Source organism: Triturus cristatus, chromosome 10 (genome assembly GCF_964204655.1).
Source record: "Triturus cristatus chromosome 10, aTriCri1.1, whole genome shotgun sequence".
NCBI lineage: Eukaryota > Metazoa > Chordata > Amphibia > Caudata > Salamandridae > Triturus > Triturus cristatus.
The window spans coordinates 459,001,213-459,027,558 of record NC_140593.1 but is presented as its reverse complement, the minus strand read 5'-3'; the positions used below and the strand labels follow the sequence as shown (position 1 = coordinate 459,027,558).

Genomic DNA, 26,346 nt, shown 5'->3' with positions numbered 1-26,346 from the left:
GTTTTTTTTTGTAATGTTTTTTAATTCAATAAAGCATTAAATAATTTGTGTATATTGTCTGATGAATGCTTGTTTCTGTATTTTTGTGTATTGTTATCCCATTCAAATCATCGAAAATGCTTAGGCCAAGATCTTCGGCTTCCAGTAGTGACTCAGTAGGGGTCCCCAGATTCCAGTACTTTTTCAGTGGGAGTCCCTGGGTTAAATTAATGATTAAATGGGGCTCTATAGAAGTCAAAATGTTAAGAACCACTAGTATACAGTAAGAAGTGGGATCATTTAGCTGTAGGTCAGTTGAAACATGATCAAGGATTTGGGATGAAAAGGTTACAAATGTATTCTTCAAACTGTAAAGGTCCCCGTCTCAAAGCTCTAGAATTGAGTCCTCAATTGCTAGAACATTTGAGCTAATGCTGGAGTCAAAAGATAATGTTCATGTTTCGGACACCATAAACACCTCAGGATCATACGAAGCTCTAGGCGCACATCTACATGGGTTTTAGTATGGTTATCTGCTCTCTTAACCTCCATTTGCTTTTCACAGGCTAGAGATTGGTGGAAAAGTGAGCAACCCCTTAGATATTTTGTTTAATATCAGCAAACTGTCTTACTTGAGAAGAAAGGTATTTGTTATAAACTGACCTTTAATGGCAACAGATGAAGAATGAATCTTTGTCTTCACTTCCAAAACCATCCCAGTACATCTTTCTTGGCTATAACATAGTTTAACTCAAATGTATTTATTTGCTAGTAAATTCTCATACAAATGCTAGCATGGCTTCTTTGTTATGTTATGTTATGTTATGTTATGTTAAAAACTTTTATAAAGCGCTCGTACACCGAACGGTTTCATGGCGCTATAGGGAGAAGAAACGGTAGAAAAAGAAAAAAGGGAACCAAAGATTACAAATAAGCCTGTGTGAATAGAAGAGTTTTAAGGGATGTTCCAAACTGAGAGAGAGAATTTTCAAGTCGGAGGTGAGAGGGTAAAGAATTCCAGAGCTGGGGAGCCAGAAAAGAGAAACTGAGGCCACCAAGTTTTTTCCGTTTGAAAGGGGGAATGACAAGAAAATTGGAGTGAGAGGACCGAAGAGCGCGTGAGGGGATATAGCAGGAGACCGAGGATGAAATGAAGACAGGACCAAGGCCAGCTAAAGCCTTGAAAGTGATGCAGCCAATTTTAAAAATGCAGCGCTGAGCCACTGGAAGCCAATGAAGGGTCTTCAGCAGAGGGCTGACATGTTGGAATCTGGGCAGTTGAAAAATGAGTCTGGCTGCTTGGTTTTGCACCATTTGTAGCAAGCTGATAGGCCGGAATACCGGCATACAATGAATTGGCATAGTCAATTCGAGTGTGACCAAGGCCAAGAGAGCCAAAGTGACAGCTTCTTTATTATAGAGTCTTTGGATGAAAACAATACAGAAGCTCTTACCACTAGTATTCAGAATGTACAAAACTTGTATTGGGTGTGTTTAAAAAGTGGAATGTGGGCTTAGACTTTCCTTGAAGAAGAACATAAATATCAATGGATTAAATGCATGCAGTCCCTGCTCAAATGGATCAAGCCCTGAATGTAATTACATTCTAATGAAATCTGTATCCAACTGTATTACGTCTAAGGGCAATCATACTCTATACTCTAAAGTACTTCTATTTAGCTGTTGAATTTGCATAGTTTGTATTCCAACAATATTTACACCTGTACATTTTTTTTTTTTACACATTTACTTTTTATTTTTAAACCAGCCCCTCACAGTACATATACTGAAAGTACATTGTGGGTATACAAGTACAGCACAATTTGAGTGATAGACAACTGAGAGGATCCATCTCATCTCGTGGGTACAAAAGTTGACTATACATTGGTACTTGCTTCAATAACATTGTGTTTACCCCCTCCCCGCCTAACCCGGGCCAGGATTATCTGTGCCTAGCGCTGAGTTCCCGCACACTGCCAGAGACTCACTCCGGTAATTCCGCCAGGGGCCCCACATCTTCTCCCATTTTTTGAGGCAGCCTCTACTTTGGTATATCACTTCCTCTGCCTGCTGGCACCAGTCCAGGTCAGCCCTCCACTTTGATATTGACGGGAGAGAGGGGCCCCCCACCGCCTAGCTGTATTGTGCTTCGCCACACCTGTCATCAATGCCAGCCAAAGTCTATTATGTTTACGCCAGTACACCTGTAATCTTAATTTTACAAAAGTTATATTTCTGAAAAGACAGTTGTGAGTCAGTGCTTGTTGTAGCGGATAACATGGATAAAGATGCTGTTTTATTTTACAACTTTTTTCACCATTTTCTCCAGAATACTTAGTAGTTACACACTAGAACAGCACCATAAAATGTAACCTCTTATGGGAAGATCCTAAAGCATGAGCATGCACTCTATTCTGTGCCATGACATTTTCATTTAAGTTTTATATGCCGTCATTTGTTGTGCATACAATATTATATTGTCAGTAACTGTCCGTTGTTATGCAAGTTTGGTTTCTATCTTTTGCATAATTAAAAGATAGTGCAGAGTAATTGATGACATAATTGGGTGAAGGACTAGCATTGAAGTACTGATCATTCATGTCTTACACTTTAAAGAAATGCAAACTGGCCAAGAGGATAAATGGAAGAATTTGCTTTAAAGAGCACCACATTATTTATGGAGCATTTTCATCCAGTTTTCAATTTTGAAATCTATTTGTTCAAAATTAATGTTTGAAAGACTTTCTACTTGGTGCAAATGTCTAAAAATAAAATTTTGTTTTTGAGATATTCAAAGAAGGGCCGGAGTTTCTTTACTTGCATTTTGTAGTATTTAATCTTGTGGATGCTAGAAAAGGATTAGTGCTATCAGAACCCCGAATAGATTGCACATGATGGTAAACTCAGTCTTGTACCACTCATTGGAGCAGGATTCTCCAACCTTTTGTGTAATAAGAGCTTTTTATGTTTAATGAAAATGACTGTGAGCTACTTACATTATTAGTGTTGTGATAGTGACCACATCAGACAAGATTAAGTTGGTGCCACCATGTGCTAGATCACTTTCAGTGATCCCTCCCCTCAGTGCATCAGACATGGTTACAGCAGTAATGTCTAAAAGGTTTTGGCAATTTGAAATGCCTCTGCATGGGTGGGCTATAATGAGCTGCAATGCCCCTGGCACGAAAGTAAAAGTAATAATAAATCTCCTCTCATGATTTGCCATTCTAAAATCAACTTGAAATATATTTTAGAAATCCAGCCTTTTTTCTCCAAAGATCAAATTATGAGTTTGGAAAAAATGCACATTTGTGTCTTGGATACACAATTTCAGCATACATAATTTCAACCAAGCAAAAGGTTCTAATTTAGTAGGCTTACAGGCTAGAGAGCTACCAGTACCTCACGAGCTACTCATTGGAGAAGCCTGCATTGGAGGAATGCGATACATTTTACTGCAACTGTTTATACTAAGCTATTGCAATGGGAGTTGCTTTCAAGACTTTAGTCTTTAACAAAGTTTGCAAGTGACCTCCAGTGGAGAACGATACATCTATGGTGTTTCACTCTTTGTAATAAGCAAAGAAGTAAATATTGCACAGTCTCCACTAAGACCATTTCAATCGCACTATGTGCCTAATTATTGGTAGCTGAGTCATTGTAAGAAAACTAAAGACAATTACAACAGTTTTAGTAATGTCAGACACTGAAGTTGAAAATGTCCCAGGAATAACATCTATTATTTTTAAATCTTGTGATACTCTCTTCAGTGGGTACAGTTGAGGACATTTGCTTTTTATGCTCTTTGTTGCCATGGCTAATCTATTTTCTGTTTGTGAAATTCATACAGATCGTGTTTTGGCTGCGCAAACCACAATAAATGCATGTTAAAGCCGTGACCACGTAATCCTTGGTTGGAACATAACAGTTTTGATTTTCTTCATGTTTATATTATAATGCAGTTAACATAAATTACCATGGTGCATTATGTACCTATCTGAATTGATTTGTGTCTGAGTAGAAAAATAAAAAGTAAGCACTTAGCATTTTTGGTGGTTGCTCAGAACTGACGGGAGGCGTACATTACCTTCATAGAGTGAATTCAGTGCAGAGGCATTTGATGGCCAAGGTTGTGCTTCTTGTTCTGTATATCCTTGTGGACATGATGTTGGACAGGTTGGTCATAACAATGCTCTTTTAGACTGATTCTTCAATGTACACAATCTTAAAGCATGAAACACCCCTTTATGTCGACTTGAACTTTAAATAAATACATATACATATCTAAGAATATAAATATATTGAAGTAGAGTATTGTTTGTATATGTTTAGAGCTGTTTATACATTTCAAGCGTAGCTGTAATGCAACAGCACAACTAACAGGAGAGGGCAGATAAGGCATTTTTATAAGGAAGCAGAGCAAGTGAAGTCAGGGGAGGCAACCTTAGAGTTGGGAGAGTCTATTTTACTGGCATATGCAGGTAGTGCAGTTATTTTAGAGGGAAGTTTGTTAAAGAGGAGAGTCTGCCCTTTTTTGCTAATGTAACTAACTATAGAAGATTTGTAGTTTAGGGACTCCAGTATAAACATAATAAATTCTGCAAGAGGGGTTGGTTATAAGTGCAAGGCTCTGAGAGTCTAGACTATAGATTTATTGACCACAACTGCACATGACTCAAATTATAGTAGTAGCCTCCAGCAACTTTGATAAACGGTTGTTCTTATTTGCACATATACCCTTGGAGGTTGCGGTATGGCCTACAAATGTTACATTTTTCATAATTATTATTGTTACCCCACTCCCCACAATTGTCATTCACTCTTTACTTCCTTCAAGCCAACGAACGAAGGGACGAGAGGTCTATACTTTCCCTAGTCCTCCCTATTTTTATATTTATAGTCACAAAAAAGAGAAAGTATATACTTTGTACCATTCGTATTTCCTCTGTAGAAGTCAGAGTGGAAAAGTCCTAAGGATTTTTAATACTGCCCTTACCCACTAGAAAGTGGCATGCTTTATCATAGGGCTGCTGACAAACCCTGATGCAGGCCTACATACAGGATGGAGTGCAAATCTTTTTTCATTATGCATGGAATCCACTTTGCTGAAAAGTAGTATGTTAGAACGATATGAGAAGGGCCCAGCTGGGTGTGGCACATAGGCTGTCGAGGCAAGTTGAAGGACACTGCAAGCAAAATTGTCCTTTAGCTCGGGATGCAAGAGTGACTACGCGATCAAGACAATACCATTGAGTTTGGGGATCTACTGGCAAACCGAAGTGAGCACAAAATGATCTTGAACCAGAGCGAGACAGTACATCCGCAATTTAACAATGGAGTTGATGCCCCTGCACAGTATTGCCAAAAGAAAGAGTCACACAGCCTCTTGACTAAAAAAAGCTTTGAACGAAAACAACTTGTAATCATCCGAGCCCAACCCTACATGGCGGACTAATGCTAAGCATGTGAATCTACAGCGCTACATGCCAAGAGCAGATGCTTACAGGATAAGTAACATAATCTTTCTTCATCTCTTGAATAGATACCAAAGCAGTGCTCCCTAAAAGGTGAATGGTATATGGAGTGAACTTAATTCAGGAAACAGCTCCTTGCAAATGTGTTTGTTGGGGAAGTAATGCCTGATGTAGGTGTGAATGGAAGCCTATGTAACAGCCTGGAAAATGTCCCACACGGAATACCTCTCATCAATGTCATGGTGGTAGTCTTGGTGCTGGTGGAATGAGCTTGAAGGCCCTCAGGAGGCTCGTTTTTGACCAGAGCGTAGTGTGTTTTAATTCACAGGATGATCCACCTGAATGCAGACGTCTTCCCCTTGTGTGCACCACAAAGCCAATAAACATCTGATCATCTAGGCCACTGACATTCTGTGGGTCTAATTAGAGACCAGCACCTGTGTAATGAAGGAAAGGTTTAATTGCCCACCTCCTTTTGTCAACTTCATCTCACCTACCATCTTGAAGTCCCTGAAAAGCATCAGAATCCAATTTGAACAAGGCCTCCATCCCTCAGCACTACTGATGTTGGGGAAAAGGCTGAGCTTAATTCCGAGTTGGTAAACTCATATTGAGGCAGAGGCCTAGTACGGGCCAATGTTGGCTCCTGATCGGCAATTGGTGTCTGATTTGGATTCCGCGTAAGTGCCACTGTACTTGGGACATGTGCCAGAGGGTCGGAACTGTCAAGTCCTCCAACTCAGGAGTGGAGGTGCGGGCCAGCACTGGTTGAGGACCAGACAGAATCCCAATGGGGTCAGTTGATCCCAGTGCGGGCCCCGCTAGCAGACCCCTTAGCTCAGTGGGACGCAATAATGATACAGATCAGGGTATACAAATCTTACTTACTTCCACGGATAGAGTAAATTCACAGTTACACGCACATACACTCACCATACACTTGGGCCCATTTTACTAACATACACTCAATTACTCTATTACCACTAAACCTGTGGAAAGAAAACCCTTCTAAACACCCTGCAGCTGCACCAAGGTCGATAAGACCTAATTGGAACTGTCTTGAGTCATGATTTAAACAACAATCTAAACAACAATAATCAAAATAGAGTACTCAATAATTGACAAGAAATAAACACCAACACTGTATTTTAAAATTATGGTACTTTATCTAAAATTAGTCAAAGGAAATAAATCAAAGCAAATTATTATTCTCATAATTACCTATTCTAGCTAAATGTCAAAATGGGTCAGGACAGGTCTCTCAGTAGAAGTCTCCCGAGTCTCCGTCCTCACAGCAACGATCCTCACCAACGCAGGTTTGGGAAGAAGTGGCATAAATGGCAAAACGCAATGACCCAGACCCTCTCTAGTCTAGCATATTTATAATAAATCTAACAAAAGAAAGCAACATAAAATGTTTTAGATATCCGCTGAACCGCTGAGCAGAGCGAGCAGGAAAGGATGTAGCATCGCTACATTTGGAAAATCTCCGCTCAGAAAAATCACAAAAATAAAAAGACGGAAGAGGACTCAACTTGAAAATGTTTCTTTTTACATCCGCATTTCCTCGGAACCAGCATTGTGATCACAATAGTTCATTTTGGCTCCCTTGTCCTCCAAGGTTGCTCAGATGTACTTGGATGTTAGCCCAGAACTGCTGTCCTCACGGAAAATTTCTAAACCAGGCGAAGACTGTGGTCAGATGGCTCTCGACCATGTTCAGCAAGGCCTTCTCATCGAAATTCAGTTACTCGAGCCCAGGCTGCAAACAGCAGCCATTTTACACTAGGCCAAAACGGACCATCTTAATTAAAAGAGACAAAAACAATGTTACCACAGCATAGTGATTAAACAGTGTTAACCCCACTAATACCCTTATGTGTATGTAATTATCTAGCCTTTGCAACACAAGAAAAGCATTAGTACACGACAATTCAAAAGCGTTTTGTGCTTTAAAATAAACAGCACACAGCAACATTTATTTAATAAACATGCACATTATTTAATAAGCAATACAAACGCATTCCCACGTATAGATTTCTCTTGTTAATTCGTATTGGTTAGTCAGGACATTTACACAAAACAAATAATTAGTAATTATGAATTAATATTTTTTAATTTTACCACGTATAGACAAACTGAAGCTTCAAAACCCGATAAATTTTCAACAGAAAACTCTGCTCCAGCAATAATGCTCTAGCATGAAACATCATCCTAATATACTGCAGCATGGCCTCCCTGAAAACCTCTGTCTACTACGCAGTCGGTCTGGGTAACTCTGGACACAGTGGCACTAGCTTTGGGATAGACTTGGAGTTGGACAATGGAAGCGGAGTTAAGTCTTTTGAGTGCTGACTGTGCAAGTTTCGCCCCTGAGTGAAAAATAACAGGACGGTGATAAGTCCTTCTTAGACTTCTTGTGTTTGTGAAGATACTGGTCTCTTGACTTTTTCTTCGACTTACAAGAGGATAGCAACTTAAAGTAGGACCAGGAGTGTGTCCGAGCCCATGAATTATAGCAGGTGCACTGCTTGGAATGCGACCTGCCCCATTTCTTGTGTTTGGCAACATGCTTCTGCTGTGCCTGTATTCTTTGGGGGAGACATTCAATATTGAATAGTTGGGTGTGAAGCTCTGGATCTGCGCTGAAAGTTACTGAAAGAAAGGAACTGATGTCCGCGTGCAGGGTGTGGCTTTATACATCTCTGTATTGTCACTTTCTGGGATGGTGTGAGGTCGCTGTGGAACCCAGGGCACCACCTATAGGCTTCAAGAGCATTTTACTTGAAAGGTTTCAGAGGCAATCAGGCACCTGAGGGCATTCAGAAGGAAGGAATCTGCGGTTAGAAGTATCCAACTGAAAGATGAATTTTCCTAAATCACTGCTTTGCAACTAAGACACTCGTGGTGCAAACCCTATACACAATTCGGAATAATTAAGTAAATAAGATTTACTTAATATAATTAACGCACAAACATTATAATCGGCAATGAAATACATATTACAGCTACTACTTTTAGGTTTTAAAAATCAGGATAAAGTGGGCGGATAACTACTTTTAATCTGTATTTATTTCACAATAAGCAGTCAATAGCGAATTCACAATACCTTTCCCCTCTTGCTTCCCCTCATATTAAATGCCTTGATATCTGTGGTGATGGGTTCTTGTTTGGAAGACTATAACTGGTTACACTACAGTTTCCCTAAGTCGAGGCTCAATAGGTTTCAGAACTTCGTTGTTGGAGGCTGTTTGACCTTAAGCACAGTGTAGATTTGATGACTGCCCTCTAATCCTCCCACTGTTGAGATCACAATTCATAATGTCATGTTTTAGTCTGTCTCGGCAGTAATTCCAAAATTACCTCTCATAAAGGCACCTGCTGTCAACCACATTAAATCACTTAGTCATGTGCCACTTAGAGGAAAGAGGTTCAGTGGCATTCTGGACTTTACACTATGTATTGCTGCCCCGTCCCATATGAAACTTTAGGATGATTTCTTGAATTTTCAGAGAGCCTGAAGGCTCATCTCCTCCTTTTAGTCTATGGCATGAAAACTTCTGTCTAGGCTGAAACCTTAGCCACCAGTTTGTAATATTTTTCACATCTATTCTACTCCTCGGACTTAGTCCTTATCCGGGCCCATTAGCTTGACCTGCACTTTCAAGATACCGTTCCATCTTTCATAGAAGGTTTCCTTTAAAGTGCGTGGCCCGGTAGAGTATCATTGTCTGATGCATCACATTGACTCCGATCAGCACAATGTTCTCTTCATTTTCTCTATGTACTCCTTCCCTTCAGCATGTTGGGACATTAGTAATCCAGTATGCAGAGTCTCTCAAACTCTGCATATGTGAACCATCACATTTTTTTGTTCAAACTTAAATTGTAAAGTATAATAGAAAGTGCATCTAAAAAAGAAATGTTACCTTTAATTGTAGCTGATGCTTATTGCATGTTTGCTATGATTTTATTGAGTGGGGAAAATGTGCACGTTATTGAGAAGTTCGGTATGAAGAACATTTATTTTCATAAGCATTAACTGATGGTGTTCTGATCTGTTAATAAGATCCTCTTGTATCCTCAGGTAAATTCCAGCTGTCTCCAACAGTGAACATGCCTCACGATGACACGGTCATCATTGAAGATGACAGACTGCCTGTTCTCCCTCCTCATTTTTCTGACCAGTCATCCTCAAGCTCCCATGATGATGTGGGATTTATACCAGACGCTCCAGGAGCGTGGCCAAAAGCCGCAATTACAGATTCAACAGAATGGTAAGGCATGGTCTTCTGGGACAACATCCATTACAATAAGGGTTCTAGTTTAAAATAGTTTGGCCCTTAGAATGATTTCCATAATTGTTTGAACTTTTGTGTAATTTGCTTAGCCCGCACATTTTCTCAAAGTCACCTCCTACCACTGGCTCAGTTTTAAAATACAGTTTTTTTGTTAAAGAAACTATAATGCTTGAGAACCTCAGGATAGTTGACCTAAGATTCTTGCATTTATCAAAAAAGGTTTTAATTGTAAGGAATAGTTTGCTTCTAAAGTATATTTTGTCCATCAAAGGAGTTATGTAATTTCTGTTACACCCGTGTTCTGCGGTGTAAAGTATTGTTTTAAGGTACTAGCAGTATGTCAATGCTTGGTGTTAGAATTCGTTATATCTTTCTACAGCATAGTTTTCCATGCCACACTGTCTTAAAAAGAAAAATGTTAAGAAAAACAATTCTTATTGGAAAATATACTTTAAATCCAGTTGCAAACTGTCGAAGATGCTTTAGGGTTTAAGTGGTGGTACTTTAATGACAGCTCTTGGATGGCCCACGTATATTAGAGCGTGACATTGAATATGTTGGCTTCATCTGGGATCAGTTTGTGATATTGTAAGACACAGGGCTTCTTTCATCTGCAGTATTGTAATGTGTGAAAACTATTTTACTGTTGTCCTGATGATGGTCCAGTTCACCTTGGAGCAGGATAAGACTAAAACATTGACAATTGTAATAAAAAGTGTAGTGTTAAGAAATAACATTGTTGCTATGAACGCAATTACGATTTGCATACTGTACACTAGCTATTGTTATCCTGTATTTGTTGTATAATGTAATGCCACTGGAATAGATGTTTAACTTTATCTGTGCTAGATGGATGATGGTTGGTCATTAATGCCACCCAATGCTTGCACAATTGCTTACGTATCAGCTACCATTATTAAGAAAGTACATCCACCAAATGTATTTTTCTTCCAAACAAGAAGCCACAGGATCTATTTTAAACTAATATTCGGTTTCATTAATTGCCTTTCAGAGAGGAATTTATCCTCTGTCATAAGTCTGAGGAGCACTAAATCTAATTAAATGATCACCTTCGGGAATCAACCATTAATCCTCTGTATATGGACCCAGATTTCTATGGGGTCATTGGGTTCCCCCATATCAGCCGATGAGTCCAAACATTACAATACTTGTATTTTTATAACTTGGATACATATATGCATGTGTATATTATTATCCATGTTTCCATTGCACATGTTAATTTCATGCTCAAGAAGTTCAACTGATTTGTTCAGAATCACCTGATTCTTTAGGTAAATTGACGAACGTGGAGTTAGAACCCAGATTTATAGGTTCCAAGGTCAAACGTAGACAGCACGTCTGCGCTAGTCCTTTTGTACATGGACGTAGTTGATCCTTGCTACACTAACTACTTCAGTGACAGAAAGGGCTTAGTCCTTACCAATTCTTAAGCTTGCACAGAATTCTTTTTTTAATTGAGTTTGGGCTTGCTCCTGAGATGAGATGGTGTTTCAATGTCTTGCGCTGCCAGACATTCCGTAACATAGCACAGTTCCTGTTACCATGCAAGGTGTACAAATGACGCAGAGTGTGGTAGCGTAATCTAGCATTGCTTGTGTGCGTTATCATGCACTGCAACGGTTTACGAAATGTGGTCCCTCCATTATATTTTCTCATTAGTGTAGCTAAGAACTTTTGCACTATTTTCTTATTTTTAATTTTTCTTTTCGAACTGGTGCGAGCACCACAAGGGAGTTGACTTCAGAGCCACAAAGAAGAACCTTCGCTTCTCTGAGTAGTACCAGGCACATCAGTCCTAGTTTACTACAACTGGCAGCAGCCATATACATGGAGGGCGTGAGGTGATGTGAGAGTTGTGCGAAATGGGTTTCCTATGGTGTGACCAGCTAGCTCTTGCTATATTGCAAACTGTACATAGTTTTCCTAGCATGGAAAAAACAATTGCAAATACATACTGACCTCTGAACAAAATATACTTGTGTTTTTTTCTTTGTGACCTTAAGACTGCATTATATTGTAAGCACATTTGACCTTGTGTTTGGATGTTAAAAAAAAAATAAGAACTGAATCGAGCATATGTTGCCATTTGAACCTTAAACCACAGTAGTAAATTGATCTACATATTTTAAGACGAAGCCATCAGTATGCCAATTAAAAGATAAAGATACTATTCTCCAAATTACCAGGAATGTGAAATTAGAAGTCTTGTAATTTTAGCACTCTGCCCAGCTGCTAGTCCAAAGACCCTACATGGCATGCAATGTGCTCGAATTATCCTAAGGCACCTTATTGCACTCTTAAATTAGGTAGTGCCTATTATATCTTTTTTTTTTTTACTTCGAATGCCTTTATAGATTGCAAAATAATATTGTGGGATGACGACTGATTCTTGAAAGAATGTAACCGCCTGGCGACCCCTAGCTATTATTAAAATTCCTCTTTATAATCCTCCCCTCTTGGCCCCTTTGTTTTCGTAATATTTCCATCAGGGATTACAGAGATAATGTCAGGCTGGAGTAGCATTAATTTGCCGCCATGATTCGGAACAGCTGCCCCTCGTGTTTGGATAACCCTCCGCGCGCAGGCCGAGTGGTATCCCTTCTGCCTGCGAGCTAACCCGTTCAGTGCGCCTCCATCTTACATATCCGACGTATCCATTAGCAACAGGAAATTAAATGGACGGCGAGGTACTGCCTCTGTTTAGTAAAGGACAGGGGTGCATTACACTTTAGTCCAAAGCAAAACATATCGGTATTCTGTCCGATAGTTCATGCTCTTAAGATGTTAAAAATGTTCTGTAATGGGCAGGGATTCGAAGGGCTTTTACCACAGAGGAAAATTGCCGCATTGAATCCAAAAAGCCGGCTTTCATGCTGCTGGGTAGCGGGGGAGCCCACGAACAAAGATGGAGTGCATCGCTAATTGCAACCACCTACCTTTCCACCTGCCTGGTAGGTCTGGGTGGGAAGAGAGCGGGGTCGCGTTCAGTTCGATAATGCACTTAGGGATGAGATGTTACGTGGTCTGAGAGCCAGTCTCATACCCTGATGTCCAACTAAAAGCCAACAGCTGAGCTCCTGCACAGCAAAACAACCCCATCAGCCACAGGTGGAAGGATTATTCCGCAGCGCGCTTAATGAAGATGAATTCTCTTCGTTCTGCTGGGCTATGCAGATTCATGCAATATTTACCATCCGCAGCAGCGATAGCGGCGGTCCCCCTGGCACCTTCCAAGCCGTTTAAATCAGCAGGCGTAGCAGACAGGTGCAAATCACGATGAAAGTGGGGGCGGTCATTTAATTCAGGCCCTATTGATGGAAGCATCAGTCACGGCCCGTAGCTGGCTCTTGGATGCAGCATCAGTTGGCCGGTGCTAATTATCATTTGAAGCCTTCAGAACTTGTTGACTTGAGACTATTGCGGAGATCCTAAACTTTTATTTCACATTTCTGTAGTGTACAATTGGGCATTTTGTTGGCATCGTAACTAGTTCAGCAGTCCAGGGATGATTGCGAGGTTTCATTGACAGAATAGAGTCGGCCGCCTTTGCACACCCAGATATCCCATCACCAGCTACTCCCTCCCTGCCTGAGGTGGATGGAGTGGACAGTTTGCCACATAGAAAATCGGAATACACACAGGTTAAAAATATTCTGAAGTGCAGTGATGTGTACTATGTCTTGGGGAAGGTAACACTGTGCTGTATTCAGATATACGTGCGTGGAATGGGACAGCACTGTCAAAGTTCTAATTCATGTAGGATGCAAGTCTGTCTTTGGTTATCGTGTCCTACAATTTTAGGGACCGAGTCGCCAGAGAGTTCCTGGTCTGTTTTGTCAAGTTACTGTCCAGATTTGCAGTGAGCAACAATTGATAGATCAGTTCTATTGTTCCCCTGGTTCTCGGTTTCGAGCTTAGAATTACTGGGGCTAGTTCCAGTGGGATGGTGATCCCCGTTATCTTTTAACTGCTGCTAGGACCACTCTCTCCAGAATATCTGTTTGTCCAGGCACGACCACCAGACATGGTTCACTGTCCCTTCTACTGAAGACTGCCATGAGCATTCTCCCGGGGTTTTGGTAAACAGTGCCTCTAAATGGTCTGATGCTAGGTGCCACCCAGTCATCGCCTTTACGGCTGTCTCGCTGTGTTGAATAGCCATACTAGCCTTTGCTGTATCTTCTTAAAGGTACACTTAGTCTTTCCCGGACTCTCCCTCACACATTTCTTGTCCAACCATGCCATGTGCTTCCAAGTGAGCTCTATAATAGTGACAGTAAGTGTTTTATAGCTAGCATAGATTGCTTCTGTTGTCCCTCAAACTGTGGTCATCCGGTTTTCTAAGGGTGTCTTATGCCATGTGGTAGTTTTTCTGAGCAGACGATGTATATAGTCAGTGCTTCAGTTGTTCTTATATAAAATGTCCATAAATAGCCAGCGTGAATTGATGTTTGCATTCCACATTTTGATTCCATTCCCTCCTGAGATATCCTCTCTATTACAGTAATTACGGTCATTCAAGAATGCGAGAGCCAGCCAACCACTTGATTATAACTTTGGGGTAAACTTAGTCAACGGGGATAGGAATGAATCTAAGAACCTGTCAATTGCTGCTGCATGCCAGACCTCCAGCAGCACACTAGTTATCAGAAATTAACAAAGATCGCCCGGTCTATGACTCTTTGTTAACCATATCCCATCCCATAGGGCTGTCTCCTTTATCGCCTGATCCGTGTGAATCAAGTGTTTATTTCTCTCCATTTATGTCCATTTACCTAAATGAAACCGGTGTTTTTTAATACCACAAAACGTTCTGCTTGTCACATTGGTTAAAGTGAAAAGTGCATATCTGTTGCACAGAAACAGAGCGCTTTCGCGAAAGGCAACAAGACTAAAACCTTAGCAGGTCATTTTGTTTAAGCAAAGACACATTTCAGTGCTATAGAAATGTTTTGGCGTTCTACGCACTGCGTAACTTATTACTTTGTGGTGCAGTCCCTTGGCCGTATCTGTCCTAGATGGCCTGTACTGACGTGCTCAGTGCCAGCCTTAGATTCTCGTAATATCTCTCCTCATAGTCTCATATAGTCCTGCTCAGCCTTATATTCACATGAGCCTAGGCATTAATGGCTGTTTCTTCATATGATTATGCAGACTTTGCCTCAAGTTCTTACTTGCGGGTGAGCAGTTAACAGCGGTTAATGCCCTGGTACAGAAGGCAATAATAAAGTTGGGTTATTTACTTTGCCAAACATATTTGATGCTGAAAGCCAAATATATCCACTAATAATGTACGGGGCTCTTAAACCTTGAAAACAGCATATGAATGGCTGCTTTCTTTTTAGTACACTTTAAAAAAAATTATTGTAATGACAACATTTGAAAGTGGCAGATGTTGCTTTGATGAGCCTTAGTTTTGATCTGCCTATGATAATGCTTTTTAATGTGAAATGTGGTCTGACGTTTTTCATCTGTTTGATTTTGTGTTCTGGAGTTGGCAGAGTACCAAATATTGATATGACAGATGGGCACTTTTGATGCAAGATAAATGTATCAAGAGTGCCTTTATGCCGGCACAAAATAATACAGAACTCTTTGTTGTGTTTTTTGTCCATTTCGTTTGGTTCCCGCCTGTATAAATTAAGAACTCGAATTTTCCTGCATGAAAATGTGACACCTCTTGGTTTATGTTTCCTCAACCTGGCAGGGTTCACCTTGAAAGGTATCTTTCGTCCAGAGCAATGTGCCAAGCAAATTCATGTCCTTTTGAAATCTCAGGAATATTGTGCATGCTGTTGATTAATGGATTTCCATTCTTCCCTCCCAGCTCTCTCAGTCCAGATGCTGATCCAACACTTGCCTTCCAGCGAGAGGGATTTGGGCGCCAAAGTATGTCCGAGAAACGCACCAAACAGTTCACGGATGCGACTCAGATGGAGTTTGTAAAAACTCGAAAATCCAAAAGCATGGATTTAGGTATTAATGACCATTTCCTTTTCATTATTTCCCGAATATTATTTTAATTACTCTAGTAGTTCCAGTGGTAACGGTGTACGCTTTGCTGAAGTGCATCTATTTACCAGCAAGGTGTACGTAGTAGTCTGTGATGGCGATCAGGCGTATTCAAAACATACCTATATATATATTCAGTGAAAAAACCATAGGTTTCACACACGTTATAGTTAGGAATTAGCATTTAAAAAACCTTAGAAATTCAGTGAAAAAACCATAGGTTTCACACATGTTATAGTTAGCTGGACATTTTACTCGTAAAAAACCAATGAAATTGCCCCGTTATAGTTACTTCAGCTAACTATAACTCGCGCGCCCGCAATGCACTGCTGATGACGTCACATATTACATCACTCATGACATGGTCAGTGACATCACTCATGACATCACTGATGACATCTCAAATGACATCACTGATGACCTCACTGATGACATCATCCAGTGAATGTGGGTTTTTCTGAAAATTAAATATGTTTTATATATGTATATCTCAAGGTCGATGGAAGAATAAATGGGTATATAAGTGTCTAAATGGATGATTTGTTTTTGAAAAATTGATTGTTTAACTGACTGATTAAGTGTATCATAGTGAATACATGTTTTAGTGAGTAATGTTTAAATATGTATATATCTGTATCAGTCTCTCACTTTGTGTATAAGTGGCTGCATGGGTTGGTGAGTAGCTACATGGGTGTCTATATAGGTTATTAGTTGGTTTTTTGAGTATCAGTCTGAGTGTCTGCATGGTTCGGTGGGGGGTATTACGTAGTGCATAGGTGCATGAATGAGTGACTCACTGTTTGTATGTGTTGAACAGACCATGTGTGCAGGACTGCATGGGTGGATGAGTGTGTGTATGGGTGTGTTAGTGAGTGAATGACTGTCTCAATAGTGTCTTTATGAGTAACTACATATGTTTAAAACTAGTATATGTGACTATTGGTGTATATATGTGAGTATATGCAAGGGTGAGAGATTGGAAGAGTTCCTGTATGAATAAGTATGTGTTTCTATAAGTGATTGTTTAAAAGACTAAGTATGTGTAAGTTTCCGTAGAAGTAAGTATGGTGGTGTGTGTATAACTGTATATGCAAGTAAATGTATGTTTGATTCTTTATTAGCACGAGTGACTATGTGTGTGAGTAACTCTATGGATGAGTGGCATTGTGTAACAGGATGTATAGGTGTATGAGTACATATGATGAGTGAGTACATGTATGAGTGACTGTATTGGACTGTTGGTGAATGAGTGGATGTGTATGTGGATCTTAGAATTACTGAAGAGGTTGTTGTAACTGGTATTGGTATGTCCATTGTTTTGAAAATTTTAGTCTCTATTTTTGAATGTGTGTGTCAAAGGTTATATTAGGGTGAGAGGAGGTCTGCCACTCTATCACAAGGATGATGTCATCAGTGATGTCATCAGTGATGTCATTTGAGATGTCATCAGTGATGTCATGAGTGATGTCACTGACCATGTCATGAGTGATGTAATATGTGACGTCATCAGCAGTGCATTGCGGGCGCGCGAGTTATAGTTAGCTGAAGTAACTATAACGGGGCAATTTCATTGGTTTTTTACGAGTAAAATGTCCAGCTAACTATAACATGTGTGAAACCTATGGTTTTTTCACTGAATTTCTAAGGTTTTTTAAATGCTAATTCCTAACTATAACGTGTGTGAAACCTATGGTTTTTTCACTGAATTTCTAAGGTTTTTTAAATGCTAATTCCTAACTATAACGTGTGTGAAACCCATGGTTTTTTCAGTGAATTTGCAAGGTTTTTTAAATGCTAATTTTTTTTTTTTCTTCTATTTTTTCTAACATATTTTTAATTTAATTATCTTACCTTTTATAAAGACTATGATTAAATTTTTAAAATTCTTTAATATGTTTTTTTAAATATATTTTTTAAAATAAACATGTAAAATTTATTTGCAGTACTTTTTTTAAAAAAAAAATATTTTTTTAGTACGCGTACCGTAAGCTCACGGTAAGCGTACGGTTTACGCAACGTCCGTAATCTATCTACGCTGCTTGCGTATAGTTACGCACTTTGCGTAGCCGCGCGTACTGCGCGTGGGACGTGTGCGCGCTTACGCCACACGCGCACGTTACGCGGAAGTGTCGGGTAGTGACTGTTATGCGCATGCGCGCAAGCGCGTGTCTTTTTTACGCGCATGCGTACTTTTTGCCGTAAGCGTACCGTAAGCGTACCGTAAGCGTACGGTAGGTCATGTGATCATGAAACACAACTTTTGATTGGTTGAAACTACTTTCAGTTCTAGAACTCTCCTACACCACACCCATTCCCCTCATTTCTGCTTGTGATCCCTTGGGAGAAGGAGCTGGTTTGTCTTTGGGATACAATGGCAGAACAGCAGAGCTCTTCTGAGAGTGAGGCTAGCACTAGCAGCACTGTCTTGAGGCAGAGAGCGAGGAAACAAAAGCCCTCTTATGTATGGGATTATTTTACTTTTCCTGAAGGCCAGCAAAAGGTGAATGCACCCTTAGTTACTTGCAGGCTGTGTAAGCGTGTACTTTCTAGAGGTAATCCTGACAGGAAGTATTCCTTTGGGAATCACACCATGAAGAGACACCTCCAGGATGTACACAGAAGGACACATGGTCATCTTTTTGGAGGTAACTCTTCAGAAAGACGAGCCAGTACATCCACAGTAGCTCAGCCTGGACCATCATCTGCAGGGCTGACTCCTTCTTCTGCAGGTCAGGTGAGCCCTTCATCTGTGGGGGGAGAATCTCCTTTTGCTGGCCCTCTGGAAATGAACCCTCGATTTCGGAAGGTTGATATTCATTGCACATTTTGTAAAGATCTAATTTGCCATAGGGAGACCAGTGTTTCCCTAGTGAACAACAAAATAGATCAGCACATTTGTCGCTTTGAATAATTTTCCCATGCTTCCTTTCCTCTGTCCCTGCATGAACACAACGGTTCTTTTAAGAGCCAACCTTATCTTTCATCTTTTTTTTACATATGTTTTTAAAAACTTTTTTTTATTTATTTTTTTACCGTACGCGTACGGTGCGCGTACTTTTTTTTTTTTTTTTTTTAAAACACTAAAAATCATTTATCACATTACATTGTCCTTGAGAGACTACAATTATTATTATTGACTTACCATACTCACTGAAAAAATATTTATTCATTTGTTTTTTTAAAAAATAGTTTTAAAAATGTTTGTAGTTTTCGAAAATTTTCTATATCTGGAAAAAAAGAAAAAAGTATTAATATTTTTAAAACATTTTATAATACAGTACACATATTTACATTTTTTTCCCCCAAAAAATTTTTGCCTTATTTTTGCCGTTTTCAGAATATATTGCATTTCACTATAAATTGTGAAAGCAATTGCATTCATCATTTTACAGCGGGCAAAAAAAAATACCAATCACAAAGATTGTATTAAAAATGCCCTGATTCTTTTTTTACTTAAACTTAACATTATAGAAATGCATAATATTGTAAAAAAATATCATCTAATACCAATAGCTATTTCTTTAAAATACCGTCTGATATGTTTGTTTCAGAAGTATAATCACAATATTATATCTCAAATAACTCCAAAATACATCTGATTTCATTTCCTTTAGACCAAATAGTAATTTTAAATTTTTTTTGGGAATAAATTTCCAACGGTAATCCAATAAAATTCTAAAGTTTAATTTGTCCAGATCTCACCGATTCTCTGTAACATTTTGGTTCACGAAAATTTTTTGAATAATTTATTAAGTCCACAATAGAATTGGTTACTTTTCCACATGGCCAAATAGTAATTTTTTAAAACATTTTTTAAAAGATTTCCAATGGCAGTCCAATAACATTCCAAAATTTAAAATGTGCAGAAGTTACCGATAATCTCTAAATTATTGGTTTTTCAAAGTTTCATTAAAAATTTAAAAAGTCCACATTACAATTGGTTATCTTTCCATTAGGCCAAATGATAATTTAAAAAATCTTTTTTTTACAAAATTGCAATGGTAATCCAGTAAAATGGTAAAATTGTTTTGTCCAGATCTTGCCAAGTCTCTCTAAAATTTAGGTTTCAGGAAGATTAGATAGGAATTTGCTAAATCAAAAGGCAAACGTTGTTTGAAAATCAATTGGGAATCATTACACAGTGTCCAGCCTTTTTCACATTTAAGATAAACTGTGTAATGTCCAGAAGTAACAGTAGGTCCATCATGGAAAATTATTGCAACAGTTACAAAAGTTTTTCCTGAAATTGATAATTGCTGTCCTGTAAACTTCTTTATTAAAGTATCCAATTTTGAACCATCAGCTCTACATCGTTGCATCATTAAAATTACATACTGTCCGTATTCCTTTAAAATTAATGTTGAAAACATGTCAGAATTACACTCACCACATTTCATGCTATGATTAGCATCTTTAACTAATTTTGCAAAAGTGACTGTTTTACTCTCTGGCAATGTCAAATAAATAAACCTTTCATTATCAACAATAGAGCCACATATATTATAACAATTATCACAACTATGTTCCCATTTATAAGAGAGACCAAAAAAAATGTCAATGGGAACTCCTTCTTCTTCCACTACCTGAAGAAAATACATCAAAAATTCATGTGCATCTTGCTGTTCATTTTGAGAAAACTGTGTTCGTCCTGAACATACATCTAAAAGTTTTCTAATGTCAGTAGCACTTTCTATTTGAGTTTTATCTTTACTCAGCTTTTGAAAAAGGAGACTCAGCTCTGAACAGAATCTTTTTCCCTGATTTACTATTATCTGCTCTTGCAAACTTTCCAGATAAAATGCAACATTCAGCACTACATTTGCGTAGCAGTTGACACCAGAGCTATTTTCAAAATGACATCCTACAACCTGTTCTTCATTTTCCTTTTTCTTTTTGCTTGCAATTACATCACTCCTCTTTTTTTTCCTCTTCTCTACATCTTCACTACAGATATTCTCATTTTTTCTTTTACGAGAAACTACACGTTTCTCCAACACAGGATACTGACCTAAATGAGGAGCATAGCTTCTTCTTAATCTATTATACTCCTTTACACAGTTTGTATCAGCACTAACTTTTGACTCATCAAAGTCTATCATGAATAAACCTGATAATGTTTTGACTCGTGACAAAGCAACATATGCCATACCTTCTTTGAACACAGTTGAACCAATGTTCAAAAATGCACAATCTACAGTCAATCCTTGAGACTTGTGAATAGTTACAGCATATGCTAGAGAAAACGGAAACTGCTTCCTACGTACATAAGTCTTTCACAAGCATAAAACGAACTGTACAACGACAAATATCTTTAACTTCATCTATCTGATCAAATTTTATTTTTAAACATTCAACTCCTTCTTTTTTCTGGTAATTAATAAAACCCACAACTCTTCCCATCGCTCCATTAACTAAACCTTTCTCAACATCCAAATTTCTCCTTAAAAACACTCTACAGTTCATGCAAACATATAGATTTTTTTCTAATCCAGCTGTTTTGGAGATGTTCTTCTCTAGTGAGTCCAATTTATTTTTCAGTTTGCCTGTTACTGTGACAGTAATTCTTCCATCCTCAATTTAGTCCACTGCTTCCAATTTCCTGATCTCTTCCTTTTCCAATTTCAAAAGCTCCTCATTGAATATTGAGCATTCACGTAGAGTTGGCATTAAGCAGATGACACTTTTGTTTTCTGCAATGTTCTTGTATATCTTCTCTGCAACTATTTCTTCCTTTGGAAATAAATTATGTAGCAGCCGACTCTGTAATGCTTTTTTGCCAACTTCTGTCAGTAGTCCAATCCTGATATCTTTCAGAATACTTCCATATTCTTCATCGTTTGCTTGCCTCATATTAGTAGTAAGTTCCTTGTACTCAAAGAAGGACCAAATATTTGTATTTCCGATGCTTCCCAATGACTTCTTCGTGTCTTCATGTGTCACAGTATTAAACACTGGTTGTCCTTTAACTGGAGTAAGTTGCAAAAGATCTCCAAAAACTATGACGTGTTTTCCACCAAATAACATGTCATAGTCTGTCTTCAAAATTTGCTGCATTCTTAAATGCACAAAGGCAAGCATTAGGTTTGATACCATGCTCACCTCATCAATAATGAGAACTTGCATCTTCTTCAATACTCTTGAAACTTCCAAGGATGCTTCTCCAGTTAGCTTGTTGAATTGTATTTTGTTCTCATGCTCCACTGGTAACATTAGCAAACGATGTAAGGTGATTCCTTTTATGTTATATGCTGCTAACCCAGTTGGAGCAGTAACCACACAAGACAAAGTAGAATCCGTTTTTTGCTGTAGGTAGCTTCTGATGACTTTTATTAGGAAACTTTTTCCAGTTCCAGCTTGTCCGCTTACATACATCCTGATTGGATGAAATGATGTGCATGAGCACTCTTTTTTTACATGTAGAAATCCGTGATCAATTTTGTTTTTGATCTCTTCATAAATTTGTTGCTGCTCTTGATTCAGTTGTCTTTCCAAATTTTCTAAGTCTATAAATTCTTCTTGAGCTTGATTCATAGCCGTTTCCACTTCATTCATGGCTATTGATGCTTCATTTTCAATGATTGGTTGTCCTAGGGGATCTTGACTGTGTGTTCCTGAACTTTGGCTGTCCTGAGAACTGTCTCTAGCTATTTCTGCTGCAATTGTAGTTTCCTGTTCAATTTCTTCATGTAACATTTGCAGATAAGTTGTGAATGTATTGCATTGTATGCTGTCTTTGCAAGCATTAAATGAATCTTCATAGCTTTGAAATTCTCCCAGTAGTTCATCCTCTGTACGCCATGGTTTAAACAACTGTAAAAGAGCCAAGTAGTAAAATTCTTTCTTGTCAGTAGTGTCGCAACTCAGCTTCCGGTGATTTATCAAACTTCCTTTTGTTTGCTTCACCAAACATCCTTCTTCACCAACGACTTTATATTTTCCATTATTGATGTCTTCTGTGGCTTTCCTTGAATAAATGTAGTTCTGCAGCACTTCATAGAGACACATGTTCTCCAGATGTTGACTTCTCTTGGGATAATATGTGTCCAACATGTTTGTTTTCAATATATCTGTACTTTCTGGGTCATTCTCGACCAAATATTCAATTTCTCCTACAGATTTTAGTACCCGATTTCTCATTGCTGCAAGGCCTAAACTTGCCCAAATTATTCTTCTTGACTTCGAGTAGAGACTTGCAGAAGATAACCTATCTGAACATTCGTAGGATCCAATTTCTCGATGCGATAACATCTTCAAACTGAAACTGTACAGCTTCTTACTGACAGTCTTCTCGTGAGAAATCTCTTCCCACATTTCCTTCAATTCTGTTTTTTCTGATTTCGTAATGTAAGATGTTACATATCGTGCAACAGCAATGGAATTGTCAGCTACATACTGTATATCCATGTTAGCGTTCCACATGGATAAAATGACTGGGTTGTAGTCATTTATATTTTTTGATTCTTCTTTTCTTTTAAGGTTGTAGGTATTCTTAGGTGATTTTCTTGTGATAGTATGTCTCACAGCTGACATAAAACTGTTTACTCTTCCATTTGAAAGAACAGGTCTAGGAAATCCAAATCGACATTTAGTGTAGTATTTTTCTTTGCTCTTGTATTTCCGTCGACAGTATTTTCCACACCGATGACTTTGGAAACGTAAAACTTGCTCCTTTAACTTGTTCTCTTCTGTGCTTTTTGGTATAGCACATGTTGCATATTCTTGAATGTAAGATAACACTGCTTCATCAGCATCTGTTCCAAACTTTGGGGCATCCTTGATCCACAACAGCATATGAATATGAGGAGCACCTCTTGCCTGGTACTCTTTTCTCCAAAAGAAATCCACTACTTCTCCAAGGGGTGGATTTTTTTTATTGCAGATGAAGGACATCATAGCCTCAAATCTATGATTGAAATATCTGCAAACATTAACCGGATCCAATGAGCACAGTTCTCCTGCTGTCTTGTATTCGATGTTTTTAATGTTTGAATTGGCCTCTCGTAGAAAATCCAGTAAATCATCCCAAGCGTACTCGGCACAGCTTAGGGTAAGGAACCATGTTGGTGTTCCTAAATTCCGTAACATGCATTTTAGTTCACCATGGCGTCGGTACCAATATTCATTTGTCCCACGCTGACAAGCCATCAGATTGATCAGTTGTGTTTCCAAATGATCATCTCGGTGCTGCACTTTCTCCATAAAATCCTTAGCAGACACATTTTGTAAATGTACTCCACTTTTTAAAATGTGATTTACTGCATAAGACAGTGCAGACAAGTCGCTTTCAAATAAAAGATGGAACAAATAAGGAATACTTTGTCGAAATCTGGGATCTTCAGCATATAGTCTTGTAGTCCGATACTCTGAAGCTGGAATCTGTTCTGGACGTTCATCGTATCGTCCTCCTTTTCCTTTAGGAAACAGCTGAGGAAAACATCGAGCTTCCAAGCTCTCCTCCCATACACTCACAGGAGTTCCTTTTGCTTTCTTCATCTGAAAGAGATCAATATTGTCTCCCATAACTTCTTTCGAATGAAGAGGATGTATGCTAAAATGTTCATAAATTTCTTCTTCCTTTGACTTGTCCACTTTTTCAATTTGTCCAGTTGGTGTTTCTGTGTCTTCTTGAAAATCTTCTTCTTCTTCTTCTTCTTCTATATAAATTGATTCATACCATTTGTTATTTTTTTTCAAATACAAATTTGCTCTTTGTACTTTCCGCACATCTACCAGCTCCTGCCAAATCTTCTTATTCTTTGTAGGTACACCATTAACCAGAATAATTAATGGTTCAGTTTCCAAAGTATCCGCATCAATAGTTTCCATATTTTTTTTCAAATCCAAGGGCAAATACACCACTCTACCTTTTAAACCTCTCAGTAAATCTGAAGGAGGTAATTTACCAGTTTTGGGCTCCATACGTACTATGGTCTGGAACGGATGAACACATTGAATGAGTATAGACTCATATGTATTTAATTCAGAAAGTTCAGCAGGAATAGCATCCAATTCTAAATTATTATGTACAGCTCTGGTCGGCATTCTATTTTCCTCTAACTTGTTGTAACAGTATTTACAAATACGCTGATCTTCACCCAATTCAAAACAATTTTCTAGAAATATATATGTGGCAAAATCCTTCCACTTATAATTATCTTCATTTTCACTCTTTCTGTAGAGATCAACATTCCTAGTTTGTTTTCTATAATGAGTTCTGCGGCAACAAATACAAGTAACATTTGGTCTTTCATTAGAGACTATTGCAAATTTTGTTATGTGATCATTAAATGTCTTACTTACAGAAGGTTCTACATTCTCTTCCACTTCTTCCTCATTTACTGTGTCCTTCTCTGCACTGTTTTGTTCAGGACCAAAGTAACAAAACTGAATTTCATCAACAACCTTCTCTACATCTGATACCGTTCCTCGGAACAGAGCCCTATTCAATTCATTTAACTTTATTGCTGGACTTTTGGCAAAATACAACCGTCTCACAAACTTTCTCATTTCAGTATGATGAACAGCCAGCATCCTAAAATGATGGAAAACACTATTGCACACTTTTCTAGATAGACAAGCCAGAGAATGACCCTGCAAACCAGTATTCTCTCTCACTCTGCATGGATCCAGACTTTGAAGCACCTTAATCTTCTGTTTTACACTTTTTTTACTATATTCTCTAAGAAACTCTCGAAATTTGTCAATAGAATCCTGACGCACAGTGCAAATACTACTACAATTCCAAGTGTACACTGGGGCTTTAGGACGTCTCCCCATTGCCTCATCTGCCATCACTTGTACCTCATCTCTTGGAACCATTATCTCCTTCTCCATTATGCAACCATTTTTCACTTCGTAAGCACGACCTCTGGTGTCAACTGCATGCAGCAAACTATTACTTTGAAAATAGCTCTCTTCATTAAAAAAAGGTTCACTACTTGAACTATGCATCCACTTTCCTAAAAACACTTTACAAAAGTTTGTTCTGTTCACTACTCTTTTGCTTTTGCTTTGTGATTTCAGTACATTAACCATTTTATCTAATGTACGCATCCTATTCAAAATTAATATGAATAGTTTCCTTTTTAATTCTAATGCCTTTGCTGCAATGGCTTCAATTTCTTTTTTTCTCTTGTAATATTTTGCCTTTTGCTTATATTTCTTCACATCCTTTATCAAATTGGACATAACTCTTCTCTGAAACATTTTTCTACGTATCTCTTTAAACGCTGTTTTTCTGTTTATGTAAATCTTTTCAGTTGCAGAAGGTATATTTGCATTAACTAAATTCTCAATTTTTTCCTGTTCTCTTCCTTTTGTAACATTCTTTCCAGTACAGACATTTTGTACATTTTTCTTTGTTTTGAATATATTTTTAAGAAATTGTTTTTTCTGCTTACCAGAAGATTTTTTCTTTTTCCCAACATGAGCATCTTCTACTAACTTTGGTCCTCCAGTTGTCTTCAAATATAGTTTTTTTTTAGCGTTTTTTGAACTCTGGATTTTGTAGGCATCTTAAATTTTGTTCACTGCTCTTCAGCAATACCTGAAAAAAACTA

General features: G+C 38.4%; 1 protein-coding gene across 8 annotated transcripts in view; it reads left to right on the top strand.

The window, feature by feature from the left end:
* Positions 1-26,346, top strand: part of PARD3 (par-3 family cell polarity regulator) — a 1,320,414-nt gene that overhangs the window by 775,710 nt on the left and 518,358 nt on the right. For all 8 annotated transcript variants that reach the window (XM_085631870.1, XM_085631866.1, XM_085631868.1 and 5 more), the window contains exons 16-17: positions 9,541-9,730; positions 15,603-15,751. In XM_085631870.1, coding sequence (XP_085487996.1) covers positions 9,541-9,730; positions 15,603-15,751 — 339 coding nt within the window. The remainder of the gene's footprint in view (positions 1-9,540; positions 9,731-15,602; positions 15,752-26,346) is intronic.